The 22,051-nt window shown below is 46.7% G+C and overlaps 1 protein-coding gene across 50 annotated transcripts in view; it reads right to left on the bottom strand.

The window, feature by feature from the left end:
• The window catches only part of trdn (triadin), a 732,832-nt gene that overhangs the window by 51,770 nt on the left and 659,011 nt on the right, over nt 1-22,051 (bottom strand). For 48 of the 50 annotated variants that reach the window (XM_085997256.1, XM_085997227.1, XM_085997243.1 and 45 more), the window contains one exon: nt 6,067-6,111. The exons of 1 other annotated variant lie outside the window; for it this stretch is intronic. In XM_085997256.1, coding sequence (XP_085853382.1) covers nt 6,067-6,111 — 45 coding nt within the window. The remainder of the gene's footprint in view (nt 1-6,066; nt 6,112-22,051) is intronic. One more of the 50 variants, XM_085997230.1, reaches the window with a different exon arrangement.

Genomic DNA, 22,051 nt, shown 5'->3' with positions numbered 1-22,051 from the left:
TGGGTGTTAAAATTCATCCCCTTCCTCTATTTATAAAGCCAAGGATCCTACATGCTTTTTTAAGAGCCGTGTATACTCAAATCCAGGTCATTAATATATATCAAAAAGAACAGCGGTCCTAATACTGACTTCCTTCTCTCCAGTCTGAAAAACAATCATACACCTCTACACTTTTCCTTCAGTCCCTTAGCCAATTTCGTATCCACACTGCCACTGTCCCTTTAATCCCATGGGTTTTAATTTTGCTAACAAGTCTATTATGCGGTACTTTATCAAACGCCTTTTGAAAATCCATATGCTCAACATCAACCGCAAAACCCTCATCAACCCTCTCCAATACTTCATCAAAGAACTCAATCAAGCTGGTCAAACAAGATTTGCCTTTAACAAATCCATGCTGACTTTCATTTATTAGCTCATACATTTCCAAGTGCCAATTGATTTTGTCCCAGATTATTGTCTCTAAAAATTTCCCCACCACCAATGTTAGGTTGACTGACCTGTAATGGCCGGGTTTATCCCTCTCCCCTTTTTTGAACAGCAGTGTAACATTTGCAATTCTCCAGTCCTCTGGGATCTCCCCCATATCTAAGGAGGATTGGAAGATGTGGCCAGAGTCTCTGCAATGTCGACCCTTACTTCCCTCAGTAACCTAGGATGCATCCCATCCAGACTGGGTGAATTTTTTTACTTTGAGTACTGTCAACCTTTTAAGTACCTCCTCTTTTTCTATGTTTATCCTTTCCAATGTCATTACTACCTCCTCCTTAACTGCTTAATGGGCAGCATCCTCTTTTCTAGTCACTCATTTAGTGCCTCAGCCATGTCCTCTGCCTCCACATGATCTCCTTTTTGATGACTAATCGGCCCCACCCTTCCTTTGATTACCATCTTTCTATTTATATGTTTATAAAAGACTTTTGGGTTTCCTTTTATGTTAGCCACTAATCTATTCTCATACTCTTTCTTTGCCCCTCTTATTCCCTTTTTTAGATCTCCTCTGTACTTTCTGTATTCAGCTTGGTTGTCTACTGTATTATGACCCATACATTTGTCATAAGCCTCCTTTCTGTGTTTAATTTTAATCTCTATATCGTTAGTCATCCAGGGAGCTAGAGCTTTGGATGCCCTTCCTTTCCCCCTCATGAGAATGTATCTATTCTGTACCTGAACCATCTCCTCTTTGAAGGACTCCCATTGTTCAATTACTGTTTGCTATCTAATTTTTGATTCCAATCAAACTGGGCCAGATCCCTTTTTAACTCACTGAAATTATCCCTCCTCCAGTTCAGTATTTTTATGCTTGATTGTTCCTTGTCCTTGCCCTTTCCCATACTATTTTAAACTATTTTAAACCTGATGATATTATGATCACTGTTCCCCAAATGCTCCCCCACTGAAACATACTGCACTTGCCCCAATTCATTACCCCAAAATTCCTTCATCCATGGGCTGGAACACACTGATCAAGAAACTTCTTTGGCACACATTTCAGAAATTTCTCCCCCTTTTGATTGGCCACCCCAGTTCTACCCTCCATAAACTTGAGGTCATCCAAAGCTCTGCTGCCCATGTCCTAACTCACACCAAATCCTACTCACCCATCTCCCCTGTGCTCGCTGACCTACATTGGCTCCAGGTTAAGCAACGCCTCAATTTTAAAATTCTCATCCTTGTTTTCAAATCCCTCCATGGCCTCGCCTCTCCCTATCTCTGTAATTTCTACCAGCCCTACAATCCCCTGAGATATCTGTGCTCTGCCAATTTTGGCCCCTTGAGCATCCCCAATTTTAATTGCTCCACCACTGGCGGCCGTGCCTTCAGTTGCCTAGGTCCGAAGTTCTGGAGTTCCCTCCCTATACCTAAATGGTGTCAAATTTTGTTTGATATCGCTCCTGTGAAGCGACCTAGGATGTTTTACTACGTTAAAGGTGCAGTATCGATGCAAGTTGTTGTTTACACTGTTACTATCCCAGTCTATATTAGGGTAATTGAAGTCCCCCATTATAGTTCTTGCATCCTTCTGTAATTTGCCTGTAAATTTGCTCCTCTATCTGCTTCCCACTATTTGGTGTCCTATGGTGTACACCCAGTAGATCTATAGCTCTTCCATTGTTCCTTAATTCTAACCAAATAGATGTTGTTGCCCATTTCCAAAATAAGAATGGATATTATCTGAATAATATATCAGTTGATAATATCTTCTCAATTCCTATCTATTGCATTTGATGTTATTTGATATACCACGAAGCTGTTGGATTGTCATAAAAAACAACTGGTTCACTAACGTCCTTTAGGGAAGAAAATCTGCCGTCTTTACCAGGTCTGGCCTATTTGTGACTCCAGTCCCACACCAACGTGGCTGATTGTTAACTGCCTTCTGAACAAGACACTTAGTTAAATCAAAGTGCTACAAACCACATGGAGTGCAGTGGTTCAAGATGATGGCTGACCACCACCTTCTCAGCAACTGGGGATGGGCAATAAATGTCGGCTTTACCAGTGTCTCCCACATCTCGACAATGAACAAAAACATTTACAGTAAACAGATGGTTTAAAAATGAACACAGTTTAGGCAGTCAAATAGATACTAGTGGCCCTTCGACTGGAATTATTCTGTACTTAAATCCTCCTTGATGACATAAACTGAAGCAGCATGGTTCAGGATATGGAATGCAGTCTTGTTCTGCAATTCTAAGAATGGTTTGTAGACAATACAGATGCAGTTTAGTGTGGAGTTTTGGACTGCCTAAATAACACCACTGTGAAATGCTCAAATTCCACTTAAGATAAATAAAATGTTCAAACAGAATAATTTCCATTAAGCACTGTAAAATGTCACTGTTAAATTAAATTGCTTCTCAAGATCCTTTTGTTCTTGGATGATTAATTTGAACCCAAATTTCTTGTCATTTCTTTTTTTTTAAATTGTTCCTGGGATGTGGGTGTTGCAGGCAAGGCCAACATTTATTGCTCATCCCTATTTGCCCTGGAGAAGGTGGTCATGAGCCACCTCTTGAACTGCTACAGTCCTCGTGGTGAAGGTACTCCTGTAGTGCTGTTAGGGAGGGAGTTCCAGGATTTTGACCCAGCAACTATGAAGCAACGGCGATATATTTCCAAGTCAGGATGGTGTGTGATTTGAAGGGGAACTTGCAGGTGGTGGTGTGCCCATGCACCTGCTGCCCTTGCCCTTCCAGGTGGTAGAGGTTGTGGGTTTGAGAGGTGCTGTCGAAGAAGCCTTGGTGAGTTGTTGCAGTGCATCTTGTAGATGGTACACACTGCAGCCACGGTGCGCCAGTGGTGGAGGGAGTGAATGTTTAAGGTGGTGGATGGGGTGCCAATCAAGTCACTCTCACCTCAGCTCTGGAATTCAGCTCTTATGTCCATGTTTCGACCAAGGCTGTAATGAGATCTGGAGCCGAGTGGTCCTGGCAGAACTCAAACTGAGCATCGGTGAGCAGGTTATTGGTGAGTAAGTGCCGCTTAATAGCACTGTTGACGACACCTTCCATCACTTTGCTGATGACTGAGAGTAGACTGATGGGGCGGTAATTGGCTGGATTGGAATTGTCCTGTTTTTTGTGGACAGGACATACTTGGGCAGTTTTCCACATTGTCGGATAAATGCCAGTGTTGTAGCTGTACTGGAACAGCTTGGCTAGAGGTGCGGCTAGTTCTGGAGCACAAGTCTTCAGCACGACAGCCGGGATATTGTCGGGGCCCATAGCCTTTGCTGTATCCAATGCGCTCAGCCGCTTCTTGATATCACGTGGAGTGAATCGAATTAGCTGAAGACTGGCTTCTGTGATGGTGGGGACCTCAGGAGGAGGCCAAGATGGATCTTCCACTAGGCACTTCTAGCTGAAGATGGTTGCAAACGCTTTAGCCTTGTCTTTTGCACTCATGTGCTGAGTTTCGCCTTAATTGAGGGTGGGGATGTTCATGGAGCCACCTCCTCCACCCGTCAGTTGTTTAATGGTCCACCACCATTCATGACTGGATGTGGCAGGAATGCAGAGCTTTGATCCAATCCGTTGGTTATGGGATCGCTTAGCCCTGCATATAGCATGCTGCTTCCATTGTTTAGCATGCATGTAGTCTTGTGTCGCAGCTTCCCCAGGTTGGCATCTCATTTTTAGGTACGCCTGGTGCTGCTCCTGGCATGCTCTTCTACATTCCTCATTGAACCAGTTTTGGTCGCCTGGCTTGATGTTAATGGTAGAGTGATGTATATGCCGGCCATCAGGTTACAGAGTGTGGTGGAATACAATTCTGCTTCTGCTGATGGCCCACAGCGCCTCAAGGATGCCCAGTTTTGAGCTGCTAAATCGGTTCTGAATCCATCCCATTTAGCACAGTGGTAGTACCACACAACACGATGGAGGGTGTCCTCAGTGTCAAGACAGGACTTCGTCCCCACAAGAACTGTGCAGTAGTCACTGCTACCAATACTGTCATGGACAGATGCATCTGCAACAGGTAGATTGGTGAGGACGAGGTCAAGTAGGTTTTTCCCTCGTGTTGGTTCTTTCACCACCTGTCGCAGGCCCAGTCTGGTAGCTCTGTCCTTGAGGACTCAGCCAGCTCGGTCAGTAGTGGTACTACCGAGCCACTCTTGGTGATGGACATTGAAGTCCCCCACCCAGAGTATATTCTGTTCCCTTGCTACCCTCAGTGCTTTTTCCAAGTGGTGTTCAGCATGAAGGAGTACTGATTCATCAGCTGAGCGAGTGCGGTAGGTGGTAATCAGCAGGAGGTTTCCTTGCCCATGCTTGACCTGAAGCCATGAGACTTCATGGGATCTGGAGTCAATGTTGAGAACTCCCAGGGCCACTCCTTCCCAACTGTATACCACTGTGTCGCCACACCTGGTGGGTCTGTCCTACCGGTGGACAGGACATACCCAGTGATGGTGATGGAGGAATCTGGGACATTGGCAGAAAGGTATGATTCCGTTAGCATGACTATGTCAGGCTGTTGCTTGACCAGCTCTGCCAATTTTGGCACAAGTCCCTCGATGTTAGTGAGGAGGACTTTGTAGGGTCGACTGGGCTGGGTGTGCCATTGTCATATCTGAAGCTGGTGCCAAAGTTGATGCCGGGTTGGTTTGTCTGGTTTTCTTATTATTATTATTTCTTGTAACGGTTTGCTAGGCCATTTCAGAGGGCAGTTAAGAGTCAACCACATTGCTGTGGGTCTGGAGTCACATATCGGCCATGTTAGTGAACCAGATGGGGTTTTACAACAATCCGGTAGTTTCATGGTCACCAGTACTGATACTAGCTTTTTATTCCAGATTTATTTAATTAACTGAATTTAAATTCCACAGCTGCCGTGGTGAGATTTGAACTCACGTCTCTGGATTATTAGTCCAGTAACATAACCAGTATGCTACCATTCCCCTGCCATAGTTATGACAATAGATTAATTAAATCATAACGTGAAAACATTGGAGTCAAATGACTGCAAATTAAGTTCTATTTTGTTAAAATTACAGACAGATAAAAAAGTTATTTTTTGTTTTGCTAATGTGTAGGTTAGTGAAAATATTAACATATCTTGAGCTGGATATCTTCCAGTGGTACTTAGGTATGGTGCTACTGTCATGATTATCCGGGAAATTGGGGCAAATCTATGCAGTTTTCTCCTATCTCAAAAGAGATATTTGAAGTATTTTTTATTCATCTACGCACTGAATATTGAAATCTAAAAAAATCAAAATATAACTCTTAACCCAGGACCCTGAGGCCAATTGTAGCGAACATTCTACCATCCCTGCTGAAATCAGCTAACTCAGCATAGGCCAGTATTTGAACCTGCAATCTTACTGGTCTGCATGGCTCGGTCACTCACTTGTTAAATTCACCGTGGCATTGGGAGAGCTAAAAGGAAACTTCAAAGAGTATTTTAGAGAAGTGAGAGTTTCATGTCAATTTGAGCTCATCGATAATTAAAGTGTGCCAAGAAGTTAAACAGCTGTGGAATGAGTGATGGCAACGTTCCACTATGGGCAGTGTGCAACCTAACAGTGTTATGCTACTGATAGAAATAAACGGCACTTACTTGGTGGCTTCGCTGCTTTGGCAGGTTTCTCTGTAAATGAAAATGCTGCATTGTTATTTTATCCACACGTTTCTCAGTGCTGTAAACCTATTCACAGTCTCCTGCAGAGGCATCTTGCATATGATAAATCACATTAATTTTCATGCTTAACATGTATACAATCTAGTCCTGACATGAGCTGTCCACCTGTAAAGCAAAATCTGTTCTCATATTATTATTTGATAAATGCCTAATGTTTAACAATGCTTTACTTAGAAAAAAAAAAGTTAAATGTAACTTATAAATACATAAATATCGCAGTTGGATAAGTATTCAATATCAGACCTAGTGAATTAGAGCATGATATAATGCAATAAACAAGTTCACCTTTTATGCCACGTATATTTTTTTTGTTTGCATATATTACATTACAGTAATACATATTGTGGTAATATATTTTATATTATATATATTGAAGGAATACATCTAGCATAGACAACAAAATCGCAATTTGAATCTATTTACTGCATTTTCATCTCATGCACATACATATTCGCATTAATAGTCTTGCAGAATTTAGATTTGAGATTGTCCTGCATTAGTCAAACTCAAAAATACTAAGAACCGATAATTACTATTATTGTGCTGACATATAAATGACCAAATAATTAGTAGCGTATAGTGTGTAACCAATAATAAGTCCCTTTGTACTTATGGTACTGGATAAGCGACCAAGTTCGTGAGTTGAGATCCCATCGTGACAAGTTAAACTGAATTCAATAAATTTGGGAATTTATTGGATAGCATGTCAAAAAATGGCCAGTAAAATAGTCAGATTGCCATAAAAACCCAATTGGTTCACTAACATCCTGTAGGGAAGGAACCAGCCTACACATGACTGCAATTCCACAGTTGTTGACTTTTAATGCCCTCAGGACAACTAGGGGTGGGTAATAACTACTGCCTCACCAGTGTGGCACACATCCCAATAAATTAAAAAAATGAAAATGGACAGCAATCCAGAGAGAGAAGCAAGTAAAATACAGGATGAATGGTTATATTGCTCACGAATGGAGATCCTGACCATTCTATTAAGACACAGCCCAAAGAACAGAACATTTCTGCACCTCTTATTGACAAATGACATAGAATCAGCATTACAGTGAAAGAGGTGTTTATAAGTGAAATAGTTTTTTTTTGTACTGTTCTTTTCAATTTTCCCATGTCCTTTACTGAAAGCAGTAACTCTTATTCTGAACATAATTCCATGGTGGCTGGATAGTGACCAGGAGCTGACTTTACCTCATTAGCTCAGTTGTGCTAAGGCTAATTGTAGCAGCAATATAAATACAATTGGTTTCGGGTGACTCAGCACAGACCAAGGATCAAATCTGAGATCTTTCTAGCCTGTTTGGTTGAGTACCAAACCAAGCAGTACATTTGCTCAGTGAACCACTGGGGAAACATTAATGGAATATTCTACTTATCCTATGAAGTCTTTGATATGATCTAAAACAGAAATAACTCTAACCATGTCAAATTTTAAAGAACATGCCTTGTGTCAACAGTCCTTTAGATGAGACACCATGACAGCATGCTCCACAAACTGCTCCTGTTCCTATGTTATATATATGTCCATATTCTTGTGAAATCGCTGAAGCAGTAGCCAGATTAGTTATTATATTCACACACAACATTTCTTGTCCAACAGGTGTGATGAGTCATTGTGGAGTAAACATCCATGGATTGAAGTACAATTTGCAGAGAGCATGTGAACTTCCCTGAACTAAAACAAAATGTTTCATAAAGATGATTACTACAGACACTACTTTTACAGTTATAAAAATAATGAGCTTAATCTACAATGGGGTTTTGGCTTTGCATTCATTAGGGTAGATTTTCTGAGTCCTCGCACATACCCATTGCCAATGATTTTGTGATGCATTTTCATAGCTTGTAAAGTACCTCTTGACATGTGAGCACGCAAAATATCTATCTCTTGCTCTGAACCCTACAGATAATCTGAAGAGATTGAAGTTAGTTGTCAAAAGATGTTTCTGATATTTATTTGCAGTAACATTGTGCTATCATGCTGTTTCTTTCAATTTAGGAGTCAATCTGTCCAATTTTTGATCCATAATAAAAGAACATGTAGACAAACCAACATCTGTGAACTGTTAAACATCTGTCAAACATTCTGATCTAGAAACTCGATCACATCCAAAAACAAGTGTGTGGACACCTGTTCACGTGGGCGCAAGGACAAGGTGAAATTCGTGGAGTCAGGCATGCAGCCTATTTGGAGTGATGGGAAATCGGACTTCACTGACACCACTTAGAGGGAGCCAGCACCTCTTAAAGGGGAGGCGCACTGTGGCTGCAGACAGCAGGGAAACTTCACAAGTGGAAAAATGGCTGCAGAGGCTGGTGAGGGAGCGGTGAGACCAGAGACCCGAGGCCCGGTGAGTATTTAAACTCACTTTCGCGGGCTTTTTCTTACAGAGGCTGGTGAGGGGGCGGTGAGACCAGAGACCTGAGGCCCGGTGAGTATTTAAACTCACTTTCGCGGGCTTTTTCTTACAGAGGCTGGTGAGGGAGCGGTGAGACCAGAGACCTGAGGCCCGGTGAGTATTTAAACTCACTTTCGTGGGCTTTTTCTTACAGAGGCTGGTGAGGGAGCGGAGAGACCAGAGACCCGAGGCCCGGTGAGTATTTAAACTCACTTTCGCGGGCTTTTTCTTACAGAGGCTGGTGAGGGAGCGGAGAGACCAGAGACTCAAGGCCCGGTGAGTACTTAAACTCACTTTCGTGAGCTTTTTCTTACAGAGGTTTACCAATTTCAGAGAGGCAGCGGCGTTCCAGAGCCACATCACGATTCAAAATGTGACACGGGCAGGAGGGAGCAGCTGATTGGGTGAGTACGGCCAGGTTAGTTTGACAGTTAAGGTTCATAATAGTTTATAAAGCTTAGAAGGTCTTAATTTTTTGTGGTTATAGTTTCTAGTGCTAGTAACCAAGGGCCCTTGAGTATATCATTTAATTGGTGGTATTGATTTGACTTAAGTTAATTTGAATTAACTAAAGGGTAAGTCATGGCAAGAGAGCTCTGTGCCATGGTATGCTCCTCCTGCACTATGTGGGAAATCAGGGACACTTCCTGTGTCCCTGACGACCATGTGTGCGGGAAGTGTATCCAGCTGCAGCTACTGACAGACCGCATTGCGGCACTGGAGCTGCGAGTGGATACATACTGGAGCATTTGTGATGCTGAGGACATCGTGGATAGCACGTTTAGGGAGTTGGTCACACCGCAGGTAAAGGCTGCACAGGCAGGAAGAGAATGGGTGGCCACCAGGCAGAGTAGTAGGCGCAGGCAGGTAGTGCAGGGGTCCCCTGTGACTATCCCCCTCTCAAACAGATATACCGCTTTGGATATTGTTGCAGAGGATGGCTTATCAGGGGAAGGCAGCAGCAGCCAACTTCCTGGCACCGTGGGTGGTTCTGCTGCACAGGACGGGAGGAAAAAGAGTGGGAGAGCTATAGTACTAGGGGATTCTATTGTAAGGGGAATAGATAGGCGTTTCTGCGGCCGCAAACGTGACTCCAGGATGGTATGTTGCCTCTCTGGTGCAAGGGTCAAGGATGTCTCAGAGCGGCTGCAGAACATTTTGGAAGGGTAGGGTGAACAGCCAGTTGTCGTGGTGCATATAGGTACCAACAATATAGGTAAAAAATGGGATGAGGTCCTAAAAACTGAATATAGGGAGTTAGGAGGTAAATTAAAAAATAGGACCTCAAAGGTAGTAATCTCAGGATTGCTACCAGTGCCACGTGCTAGTCAGAGTAGAAATAAAAGGATATTTCAGATGAATACGTGGATAGAGGAATGGTGCAAGGGGGAGGGATTCAAATTCCTGGGACATTGGAACCGGTTCTGGGGGAGCTGGGACCAGTACAAACCGGACGGTTTGCACCTGGGCAGGACTTGGACCGATGTCCTAGGGGGAGTGTTTGCTAGTGCTCTGGGGGAGGGTTTAAACTAAAATGGCAGGGGGTTGGGAACCTGAGCAGGGAGACAGAGGAAAGGGAAACAAGGATAGAAGCAAAAGACAGTAAGGAGAAAAACAAAGGTGGCAGTCAGAGAAATCAAGGGTATAAATCAAACATGGCTACAGTAAATAATAATTCTAAAAGGTGTAAGAGTGTTAAAAAAAACAAGCCTGAAGGTGTCTTAATGTGAGGAGCATTTGTAATAAGGTGGATGAATTAGCTGTGCAAATAGAGGTAAACGGATATGATATGATTGGGATTACGGAAACATGGCTCCAGGGTGACCAAGGCTGGGAACTCAACATCCAGGGGTATTCAATATTCAGGAAAGATAGGCAAAAAGGAAAAGCAGGTGGGGTAGCATTGCTGGTTAAAGAGGGGATTAATACAATTGAAAGGAAGGATATTAGCTCTGATGATGTGGAATCTGTATGGGTAGAACTGAGAAAACGTTAGTGGGAGTGGTATACAGACCTCCAAACAGTAATACGGAGGTTGGGGATGGCATTAAATGGGAAATTAGAGATGCGTGCAATAAGGGCACAGCAGTTACCATGGGTGACTTTAATCTACATATAGATTGGGCTAACCAAATTAGTAACAATACTGTGGAGGAGGAATTCCTGGAGTGTATATGGGATGGTTTCCTGGACCAATACGTCGAGGAACCAACTAGAGATCAGGCCATCTTAGACTGGGTATTATGTAATGAGAAAGGATAAATTAGCAATTTTGTTGTGCGAGGCCCCTTGGGTCGGAGCAATCATAATATGATAGAATTCTTCATTAAGATGGAGAGTGAAGTAGTTGACTCAGAGACTAGGGTCCTGAATTTAAATAAAGGAAACTATGATGGTATGAGGCGCGAGTTAGGTAGGATTGATTGGGGAATGTTACTCAAAGGGTTGACGGTGGATAGGCAATGGCAAATATTCAAAGATCGCATGGATGAACTACAGAATGTGTTCATCCCTGTATGGCATAAAAATAAAACAAAATAGGTGACTTAACCATGGCTAACAAGGGAAATTAGGGATAGCATAAGATCCAAGGAGAGGACATATAAATTGGCCAGAAAAAGCAGTAAACCTGAGGACTGGGAGCAGTTTAGGATTCAACAAAGGAGGACAAAGGGATTAATTAAGAAGGGGAAAATAGAATATGAGAGTAAGCTTTCAGGGAACATAAAAACTGACTGTAAAAGCTTTTATAGATATGTGAAGAGAAAAAGATTGGTGAAGTCAAGCATAGGTCCCTTGCAGTCAGAATCAGGGGAATTTATAATGGGGAAAAAAGAAATGGCAGACCAACTAAATACATACTTTGGTTCTGTCTTCACAAAGGAGGACACAAATAACCTCCCAGAGATGTCAGGGAATATAGGGTCTAAGGAGAGGGAGGAATTGAAAGAAATCAGTATTTGTAGGGAAATGGTGTTAGGGAAATTGACGGAATTGAAGGCCAATAAATCCCCAGGGCCTGATGTAATAGCAGAGCACTTGGAAAACAGTGACAGGATTGGACGAAGTCAACATGGATTTACAAAAGGTAAATCGTGCTTGACTAATCTACTGGAATTTTTTGAGAATATAACTGGTAGAATAGATAAGGGAGAACCAGTGGATGTGGTGTATTTGGACTTTCAGAAGGCTTTCGATAAGGTCCTGCATAAGAGATTAGCATGTAAAGTTAAGGCACATGGGATTGGGGGCAAGGTACTGACTTGGATAGAGAACTGGTTGGCAGACAGGAAGCAGAGTTGGAATAAACGGGTCTTTTTCCGAGTGGCAGGCAGTGACTAGTGGGGTACCGCAGGGATCGGTCCCAGGACCCCAGCTATTCACAATATATATAAATGATCTAAACGAGGGAACTAGATGTAATATCTCCAAGTTTGCAGACGACACAAAGCTGGGTGGGCGTGTGTGCTGTGAGGAGGATGCCGAGAAACTCCAGTATGATTTGGAATGGTTGGGTGATTGGGCAGAAGCATGGCAGATGCAGTATAATGTGGATAAATGCGAGGTTATCCACTTTGGTGGCAAAAACAGGAAGGCAGATTATTATCTGAACAGCAATAGATTGAGAGAAGGGGAAGTGCAACGAGACCTGGGTGTCCTTGTGCACCAGTCGCTGAAGGTAAGCACGCAGGTGCAGCAGGCGGTTAAGAAGGCAAACGGTATGTTGGCCTTCGTAGCAAGAGGGTTCGAGTACAGGAACAAGGATGTCTTGCTGCAGTTGTACAGGGCCTTGGTGAGACCACATCTTGAGTATTGTGTGCAGTTTTGGTCACCTTATCTGAGGAAGGATGTTCTTGCCATGGAGGGAGTGCAGCGAAGATTCACCAGACTGATACCTGGGATGGCAGGAATGACGTATGAGGAGAGATTGGGTCGATTGGGTTTATACTCGCTGGAGTTTAAAAGAATGAGAGGGGATCTCATTGAAACTTATAAAATTCTAACAGGACTAGACAGGCTAGATGCAGGAAGGATGTTCCCGATGGCCGGGGAGTCCAGAACCAGGGGTCACAGTCCAAGGATAAGGGGTATGCCATTTAGGACAGAAATGAGGAGGAATTACTTCACCCAGAGAGTGGTGAACCTGTGGAATTCTCTACCACAGAAGGCAGTTGAGGCCAATTCATTAAATATATTCAAGAAGGAGTTAGATATATTTCTTAAGGCTAAAGGGATCAAGGGATATGGGGAGAAGGCAGGGACAGGGTATTGAGTTTGGATGATCAGCCATGATCTCATTGAATGGTGGAACAGGCTCGAGGGGCCGAATGGCCTACTCCTGCTCCTATCTTCTATGTTTCTATGTTTCTATGTTTAAGAAGTCCAGAGAGGGCACACAGATGCAACATTGGAGGTCCTGGTCAGACAGAGGACTGAGGAAGGAGATTCTGTTCCCCTTGGGAGGTTAAAAAGCTCTGTAGGCAACAGCTCCGTCATCAGTGGGACAAGGTCACTGAGGTGGTCAATGCGAGGAGCTTAGCTCCCAGGACATGGCTATAATACTGAAGGTTGAATGACCTCACGGAATTGTCAAGGTAAGAATCTTACCTCTCACACCAATTACTCTCTCCTTTCACCTGTCCCAGCTGCAGTCTCACTACTCACAATACTCCCCTCCTCTGCTTCCCTTCACTTTCCTACAATCACTGCAGCACATTTTGTTCCACATCTTTCTCCTCCTGCTCACACATTCTGCACTTCCTACTCTCACCACTATTGTAACCCTCACTTCCTCACATCTTGCACACAACATCTGCACTATTCGATTCAATTTTCCATCTCCAACAGGAGAAAAGACCAACCAGAGGTAAAGCACTTCCCTGAGACAATGAGGGAAAGTTGGGTGCAATTTTGACCAGTTATGAAGGAGCATTGACAAAGGACTAGCGAAAAATCACCTACTATTCCTTTCGGTTGAGAAATGATGTCCACAAGGTCATCTTATAAAGGAGAGAAAAATGCAATACATGTGTGAGTGTGCGTGTGGGGTGCGGGGTGGCGGGGGGGCGGTGGCGCACGAGGACAAATGCTATTTATGTCTGGTCATAAAGACAAACACTTTTCTGAAATAAAGCTCATTTACTACTGTGATGTCCAACCAGCAACCAAAACCTGGCCTACCTCTGTGCTTTCATCCATGCTGCCTCTCTTCAGATTGGATTCCTTCCACTCCCCAGTACAGAAGCACATAAGGAGAGTTTATGGCCGCGATCTTGCCAGCGCTCAGAGGGTGGGTTTGGAGGCGGGTCAGGTGTCAAAATGGCAAAGATTGACAGCGGGTAGGGAATCTGCTGTCAACCCGCATCCACGTGAGACTCCCAGGTGTCGGGTCAGTCGGCGCAAAAGAGACCCGACACCAAGCGGCAGGAGAGGCAATTCAAATCATTAACTGGGTTGTTAACATCCAATTAACTGCTATTTTGAGGCTACATTTCAATTTTACGTGCTCTCCCACGGGTTACCTGCTGCTCGGGGAACACGTCAGCTCACCATGTCGTGAGTTGAGTCTGCGTTGCATTACCTGATTACCTGACAGCTGCAGAAGTTCTATAAAGGTTACCATGTTGCAGCTATTCACTTTCAGAGCTCAGAAACTGTTGGTTACTGCATTTGGAAGACATACACAGCCTTGTGCAGCTTGCAAGCGTTTGGAGCCAACTCTATATCCAGTTCCACTTCACTGGAACAACCTCTCGCAGCATTCACAGATTTGCTTCTGTCATCTGCCATCTATTACATCAGAATGGGTACGGTTTACATTCTCTCACCTTGGTCCTCAGAATCTGACTACAATCAGCCGCAACACCAGCAGAACCAGGCACCCCAGCAGCCACAACAACAGCAAAAGCGCCAACCTTCGCCTCACCCACCTGGTGCTGCACAGGGCAGAGGGCATCAGAGCAGGGCTGGGCTTCGCCGGAGGCGATACCCCCAACACAGGGTTTACAGGCAGAGGATGAGCTTCCGCAACATGACTGAGCAGCAGTGCTAACGGAGGCTTAGGCTATCACACCAGGCTGTGGTGGACATTTGCAGATTGCTGGAGCAAGAGCTGCAGCCCAGAGCAGTGGGTGGACACCCCTTACCAATAGCTGTGAAAGTCACCCTTGCCCTCAACATCTTCGCCTCAGGCTCCTTCCAGGCATCTGCAGCAGACATTTGCAGCATCTCGCAGTCGGCTGCACACAGATATATTGCACAGGTGACCGATGCCCTACTTGACAAGTCAGCAAATTATATAAACTTTGCAACTGATGAAGCCAGTGTTGCTGAGCGTGCGGTTGGCTTTGCGGCTCTGGCTGGATTCCTACGGGTGTATAATCGACTGCACACATGTGGCCATCAGGGCACCCCATCATAACCCAGCAGTGTTTATCAACCGCAAGGGCTTCCACTTCCTCAATGTGCAGCTTGTCTGTAACCATAGGAAGATCATTCTCCATGTGTGCGCCAAATTCCCTGGGAGCTGCCATGATTCCTACATCCTACGCCACTCCACCATTCCTCAGCTCTTCATACCTCCAAACAGTCTTTCCGGCTGGCTGCTTGGACACAAGGGCTATCCATTAAAGATGTGGCTCATGCCACCTTTGAGGGGGACAACAAACGAGGCTGAGGAACATTACAATCAAAGCCTTATCTCCACCAGAAGTGTCATAGAGCAGACGATTGGGTTGCTTAAAATGCGCTTCAGATGCCTGGACAGATCTGGAGGAGCCCTGCAGTACGCACCAGCCAGGGTCTCCAGAATCGCTGTGGGCTGCTGCGTCCTGCACAACATAGCGCAGCAGCAAGGCTTAGTGCTGCGTGAGGAAGAACGCACAGAGCGCACAGCCTCTTCGGAGGAGGACAGGAGGAGGAGGAGGAGGATGAGTTTGAGGACGACGATGAGGAAGACCTTGATCAGCCGGCGGTACCAATGTGACCAGTACACGACTACATTGTTGCCCGTGAGGCCAGGAATCACCTCATCACGGCCAGATTTAGCTAAGTTCACACTACACAGACATGTGGCTGACACATGCGCTGGCGCATTGGCATCAGCCCACATCAACACCATTAACCATCCCTACAATGACCAGGCGTACCTTATCAATCTCAGCATCATTGATGGAGATTAAAGTATCCCTGACCATCCACTCTGCCACTTCCAAGGGTCAACACACATTTGTGAAGGAACAATATTTGAACGAATTAAAGATTTGTTCCAAGGAGGGAAAGAAGAGAAGGTTGAGTGAGACTAATGGAATGAGTGTAAGGAATGGATGTGTTAGATCTTTATAAGGAGACTATAATGGAGTGGGGTGGCTGTAACAAGTTGCATCCTTTACTGTTGCTAACTAGGATGAGGGTGAGTGTGAGGGGTGCATAGTAAGATGGGGATGCAATAATGTAGATAGATCGAGAGGGACGGGTGAAGGTCCAAGGGATGTTGCATCGAGTTGCGATATGCAGGAGTGGGTTTGGAAATGCTGAGTGATGGGGAAGTGATAATAGGCACAGCAGCATAAAGGTAAGTGTGGCTTTATACTCACTTTTCCAGATTGTAGAAGATCATGAAAACGCTTGCGGCACTGAACCCAGGTCCTCATCACCACACACCTGCCTGTTACCCCCTCAGCTATTTGCAGACAGGCTGCCTTGGTCTCCTGGGGAGGCCTCTTCCGCCCACTGGCAGGGAAGGGGACCTCCCTGCGTGCTCGGACTGCCTCCAAAAAACATGGAGGGAGTCATCACTGAAGCGAGGAGCAGCCCTCTGCCTTTCTGAGGCCATTCTTGGAGCAGAACAAGGTATATCTGTAATCTATGCTTTAAATGGAGCAAATGAAATGAAGTAGGGCCATGAGCCCTTTAAATATACTGGCAAAAGAAGCGTTAGCGCTGACGTCACCTGACCCGCACTTTGTAATAGGGTCGGGGATTGCGAAGGGCGGGCTTAACAAGGCCCATTAACGGAAAATCGTTTTTCTAGGCGGAATGTAGACAGCAGCAGGCTCGTAGCCCGACAACAACCTCTCCCGCCCCGGTCCTGCCTCGGTCGGCAAGATCGCGGCCTATTATTTTGCAATGCACCAGACTCCCAATGTTGCTTTCCTCCGTTTATTTTATCTCACATGGCACTGCACTCGGTAGAACACCGATTAGGAATACAGAGAGCCATTTTTTCTGTGCTTGCATTCAGCATATTGATCTCTGTTTCAATGTGAGCATTTTAATTGGTCAGCTTTTGATGCTTTTGAAGCTACTGCCAGTGGATGCATCTTAATAGTGTAATACTATTGGCATATTAGCATCAAGTGCACTAAAGCTGTTCCACAGATTTAATGAGCCAGAAGTGAAGTAGATAAATTTAGTGGCAACTCCCAAAACCTGTGAAAAAGTTAATCACCACAGCTGTAGGTCAAAGTGGATCAGGTCGTTTATATTGACCACTGCAGGTGACAGCCAGAGAACCACACACTGGCTGCATTCTTGCAAAAGAAAACAACCCTAAATGAGGGAGATGAGTAAAATTAATTAAACATTTTTGCCTCAAAAAAAAGGTGATAACAGAAACAGCTGATCTGCAGCTGGGAAATGCAACAAGCAGCACTGACGACTCTCTCAGCAGGAGTGCACATGGCCGGCATGCACCTGTCGTTTGCAGCAGTGCTGCTCTGCCCTTCCAATTGGAATCTGCCTGATAGTACGAGTCATGACTGAAGGGGGAGCAGCACTGTTAGAAGTGAGAGGCACACCGCGTGCACACCCACCGAGCTCCAACAGCGCCGTCTGCCGATCCCCACCAGCAAATCAGTTCTTTGCACCACTGGGTTTTTCAGAGGGCGAGTACATTTCATTAATTGCAATATATGGCTTTGTGCTCGAAGTGGGAGAGGTGGATGCCATCAGGGCTTTGCGAGTGTCTATTGAAGTGAAAACAGCCATTGAAGCCCAGGTCGGGCTGCTCAGTTTGAGCTTGCTAACGCCTGTGCCCTTCCCACTCCCCAACAAACTGTGCTTCCCAAAGCAGGCCACCAACCAAGAGGTTTTCAGATTCTCTCCCTGACCAATATGTTGCAGCATGCCTTACCACCAAGCTTAAGATACACGGCCTACCCATCTCCTCACCTCTCTCTCCTCATCAGAGCATAAGAATTAGGAGCAGGAGTAAGCCATACAGCCCTTTGAGACATTCAATAAGATCATGGCTGATCTTCGACTTCAACTCCACTTTCTCACCCGTGCCCCATATCCCTTGATTCCCCGAGAGTCCAAAAATCTATCTATCTCAGTCTTGAATATACTCAACGATCAGCATCCACAGCCCTTTGGGTTAGAGAATTCCAAAGATTCACAACCCTCTGAGTGAAGAAATTCCTCCTCATCTCAGTTTTATATATGTAATGGTTTTTATTTATTTATTTCAGTGTGTTGGTGCATTTTTGCAGTCATCCCCATTCATAATTTTGACAGTTCTGTGCGTATGGAACTGTCAAAAGCATGAAGGGGGATTCCCTTCTTCCATTGGTTCACACGTGATCCCAGGAGCGCTTGCGAACCTTATGCGCCCTTGGGATATGTGGGCCTCTGTGCATTTCGAAGAGGAGAGGCCCAGGATCGCAAGCCTCGGTATCTAGGGAACCAGCAGGTAAGTTCGTAGATTTTTTTCCGATCGTAGGCATTCGCCCGCAGGAAGCCTCCGATCGGAAATTCAGGGCCATCATGATTTTCTAAGTGCCCTGTTACCACTTCCTTAATAATGGATTCCAGCATTTTCCCGACGACTGATGTCAGGCTAACTGGTCTGTAGTTCCCTGTTTTCTCTCCCTCCTTTCTTGAATAGTGGGGTTACATTTGCCATCTTCCAATCCGCAGGAACCATTCTAGAATCTAGGGAATTTTGGAAGATCACAACCAAAGCATCCACTATCTCTGCAGCCACCTCTTTTAGAACCCTAGGATGTAGGCCATCAGGTCCAGGGGATTTGTCGGCTTTTAGTCCCATTAGTTTCTCAAGTACTTTTTCTCTACTGATCTTAATTACTTTAAGTTCCTCGCTCTCATTAGCCCCTTGGTTCTCCACTATTTTTGGTATGAAAGAGAAGTAATGAAGAAGAGAAGGAAATTGAAAAGAAATAAGAAAAAGGGGGAGAAATTCAGTTGTTAGCACCACCCGTTAGCATCTTAAGAGGGCGATAAGTGGGGCACGAAGTGGCTAGCGCCCGGGCGTGGCGAGACCTGCGGCTCTCACGACATTGAGCGGACATTTAGCGGCGGCGCAAAACCACAATGCCCGCTCAGCTGCGCGCGCAGATCCTGATGTCATTTCATGGTGCAACGCCCTTGGGGCGCCCCGAACCGGAACTTCAGTGGCGCCCCCCTCCTTTCCGCCTGGCGCTCCCAGCAACTGGTTGACCGGAATGGTTCCCAGTCACTGTGGGGCTGGGGGGGCGCTATTTAAAGGGGGCTCTTCCTGGCTTCTTAGGGGTAGCCATTTTTGGACCACTCCTTCTGTGAGACAGAGAGAGATTTGCAGAGACAAAGGGAGAGAGCTTTCTGCATTGAGTCAGCGCTCGCACAGGTACTTCTGGCTTCGGCCCAGAACTTTGCAGTTGGTTTGATTTTTCAGTAGCATGATCTTGAGTGGCCACATACTATGGGGGCTGCAATGGGTGGAAACACTGGGTTTCTGCATTGCATTGAGAGGGCTCAGAGACGCCGAGAGAGAGTGCCAATCATGGCCAGACGGAGGAGGGCCAACAGGCGTCGGCACAGGAGGCCTTACCCTCCCAGGGTGTTCCGCCAACAGTTCTCCTACCTCAACATGTCTGAGGAGCAGTGTTTTCGGAGGCTTCAATTCAGCAGGGAGGTGGTCACTGAGCTCTGCCACCTGCTTCAGCCAGATCCACAGCCTCAACTGAGGAGCAGGACGTCTCTGTCGGTGGCAGTGAAGGTGACAGTGGCTCTCAACTTCTATGCCACCGGCTGTGAATTGCTGCATCCGCCAAGTCACGAATGCCCTCTTTAAAAGGAGACGTCAGTACATTTCCTTCCCCATGACCCTGGACAAGCAGCAAGAGCGCGCAATGGGATTTGCAAGAATAGCGAGCTTCCCCATGGTCCATGGCGCCATTGACTGCACACATGTGGCTTTGCGGGCGCCGCAAGAGAATGCCGAGGATTACCGCAACTGGAAGGGGTTCCATTCGTTGAACGTCCAGTTGGTGTGTGACCACAGGCAGCTGATATTAGCTGTCAATGCCCGCTTTCCAGGCAGCAGCCACGACGCCTTCATCCTGCGCCAGACTTCTGTGGCAGACCTTTTCGAAGCCCCGGCTCACTAAGGAGGCTGGCTTCTCGGGGACAAGGGCTATCCTCTGTGCACTTGGCTGATGACCCCGCTCCGTGCGCCCAGCACCCCCGCTGAAGAACGATAAAATGAGAGCCATCAAGCAGCCAAGAACATCATTGAGCACACAATCGGCGTGCTCAAGCAACGGTTCCGCTGTCTGGACCATTCCGGGGAGCCCTTCAGTACTCACCTGAGCGAGTCTCCCATTTCGTTGTAGTGTGCTGCATGCTGCATAACCTGGCAATCCTCAGGACTCAGCCACTGCCACCAGACGTTGGAGCACCGTTGGAGGAGGAGGAGGAGGAGGAGGAGGAGCACCAGGACGGGAGGGAGGCACAAAGTGCAAGGGCCGTCTATCAGCAGCTTATTGCAAGTCGGTTCTAGGCCCCCTCTGAGGGAATGGCTTGTGCCATTGAAAGAACATGAATGGAACCATTCCGCAAGCCCTGAGCCGGTCAAGGCAACAAATAGTTCAAAGAGCAAACATGCACAATCTGAATAAAGACACTTCTTTATTTAACAAACTGTGTGCCCTTCCCGCATGACAAAGGAATAGAGAGAAACCCCCAAAAAAGCAGTCAGACACATAACTGGCTCTCACAACCTGGAGACAATGAACAAAAGATTTAACAAAAATGACCACGATCCTCGGCCTTCACTAAAAAAATTAACAGCATTTTGCCACACCTCCTACTTTTTGCCCTTCGAGGGTGATCTGCTTCGCTTGCAAGATTGGCCCCTTCCCACCCTGCAGCTCCTCCGCAATGGGACCCCAGTGGCTGCAGCAAGGCTGGGGGAAGCCTGCTGAGTGTCAGAAACTGAGTCGGCAGATGCCCTTGGGGGACGGCAAGGACCAGCTCTGGGCCTGGAGGGCCCGGCTGCTGACTGCTCCAACTCTGCATGGGCAGCAGTCTGTCCTACGGGTGGTGGCAGCTGCAGTGGAGAAGTGACAGTGTTGGCAGCAGGAATGCTGCCATCCTGACAGAGGACAGGCACTCCCTGGTCGGACGACACAGTGGCACTCGCATGGGGCAGCACTGCAGCATGCGGAGCAATCTGCTGAAGCACAGACTGCTGGCCTTCTGCGGCGCGGCGAGGGCCCTGGTGATTCGTGCCCGATGTAGCGAGGGTGGCAGCAGTCAGTGCTCGTGTGGCCTCAATCTGCATCTGCATCAGACCAGCCACTGACTGCATTGCAGCACTAAGCACTTGCGTGGAAGCCGCCTGTGCTGCACTGAAGTCCTGCAGACTCCTTGCCTGTGCTGCACCAAAGTCCTGCAGACTCCTTGCCAGTGCTGCACCGAAGTCCTGGACACTCCTTGCCAGTGACTCAATGGATTCGGGCATCCTTGCCACTGCAGCCATGAGCTCAGTGTGCCATGAGCTCAGTGTGCCTCTGCTCCACCTGTGTGCCCATTTCAGCGAGGAGCCGCACCTCTTCTGCGCTCACTGTAGCAGGACTGGAGACCAGACTCTCCCTCCGGGGAGAAGGCCACCGAGCTTCCCTAACCCCCCTGCATTGCTGCAGCCCGCTGGGCCCCAGAGCTTCACCCTCCTCAGACCCGTCCCCCTGCTCCCCTCCAGGGAAGAAGTGTCCCCATTATGGCCATGGGCTGCCTCGGCTGAGGGTGGCACTGATGGTCCGGCTTCCTCTTCCTCCTCGCCTTCAGAATCACTAACAGTGGCAGCTTGAGGCCCACCTCTCCACCTGGCGAATCAGCATCTGAAAGCAGGGAGGTACAAGAGTTGCTTTAGCGTGAGGACAGGGCGGCAGCGAGGGAGGCATGAGTGCTGCAATGCACTGTATTGGTTCGATAGTGGCAAAGGATGCTGGTGTGAGGCACAAGTGGAAGGAGAGAGGTCAAAAAGGTGATGACCTTACCATTGCTGTCCAGGATGGGGTCGGCATCTCCAGTGGCGACGGGGCCAATCATCCGGCCTGCCATAATCCGCTGGACTCGCTGCTCCAGATCGGTGAGGGCTTTTAGGTGAGGCCGGCCTCCCCCGGTCCGTTGCTGCTGCCTCCTGTTATGGGCCAGCTTGCCCTGCAAGAGAAAGGACGGGCTCTGAGTACAGTGTGAAGCCCTGATCTTGGCTGCAC

The sequence above is a fragment of the Somniosus microcephalus genome, chromosome 9 (assembly GCF_052327205.1).
Source record: "Somniosus microcephalus isolate GS21.2 chromosome 9, FLI_Smic_1.0, whole genome shotgun sequence".
Classification (NCBI taxonomy): domain Eukaryota; kingdom Metazoa; phylum Chordata; class Chondrichthyes; order Squaliformes; family Somniosidae; genus Somniosus; species Somniosus microcephalus.
This window is presented reverse-complemented; position numbering and strand designations above follow the sequence as displayed.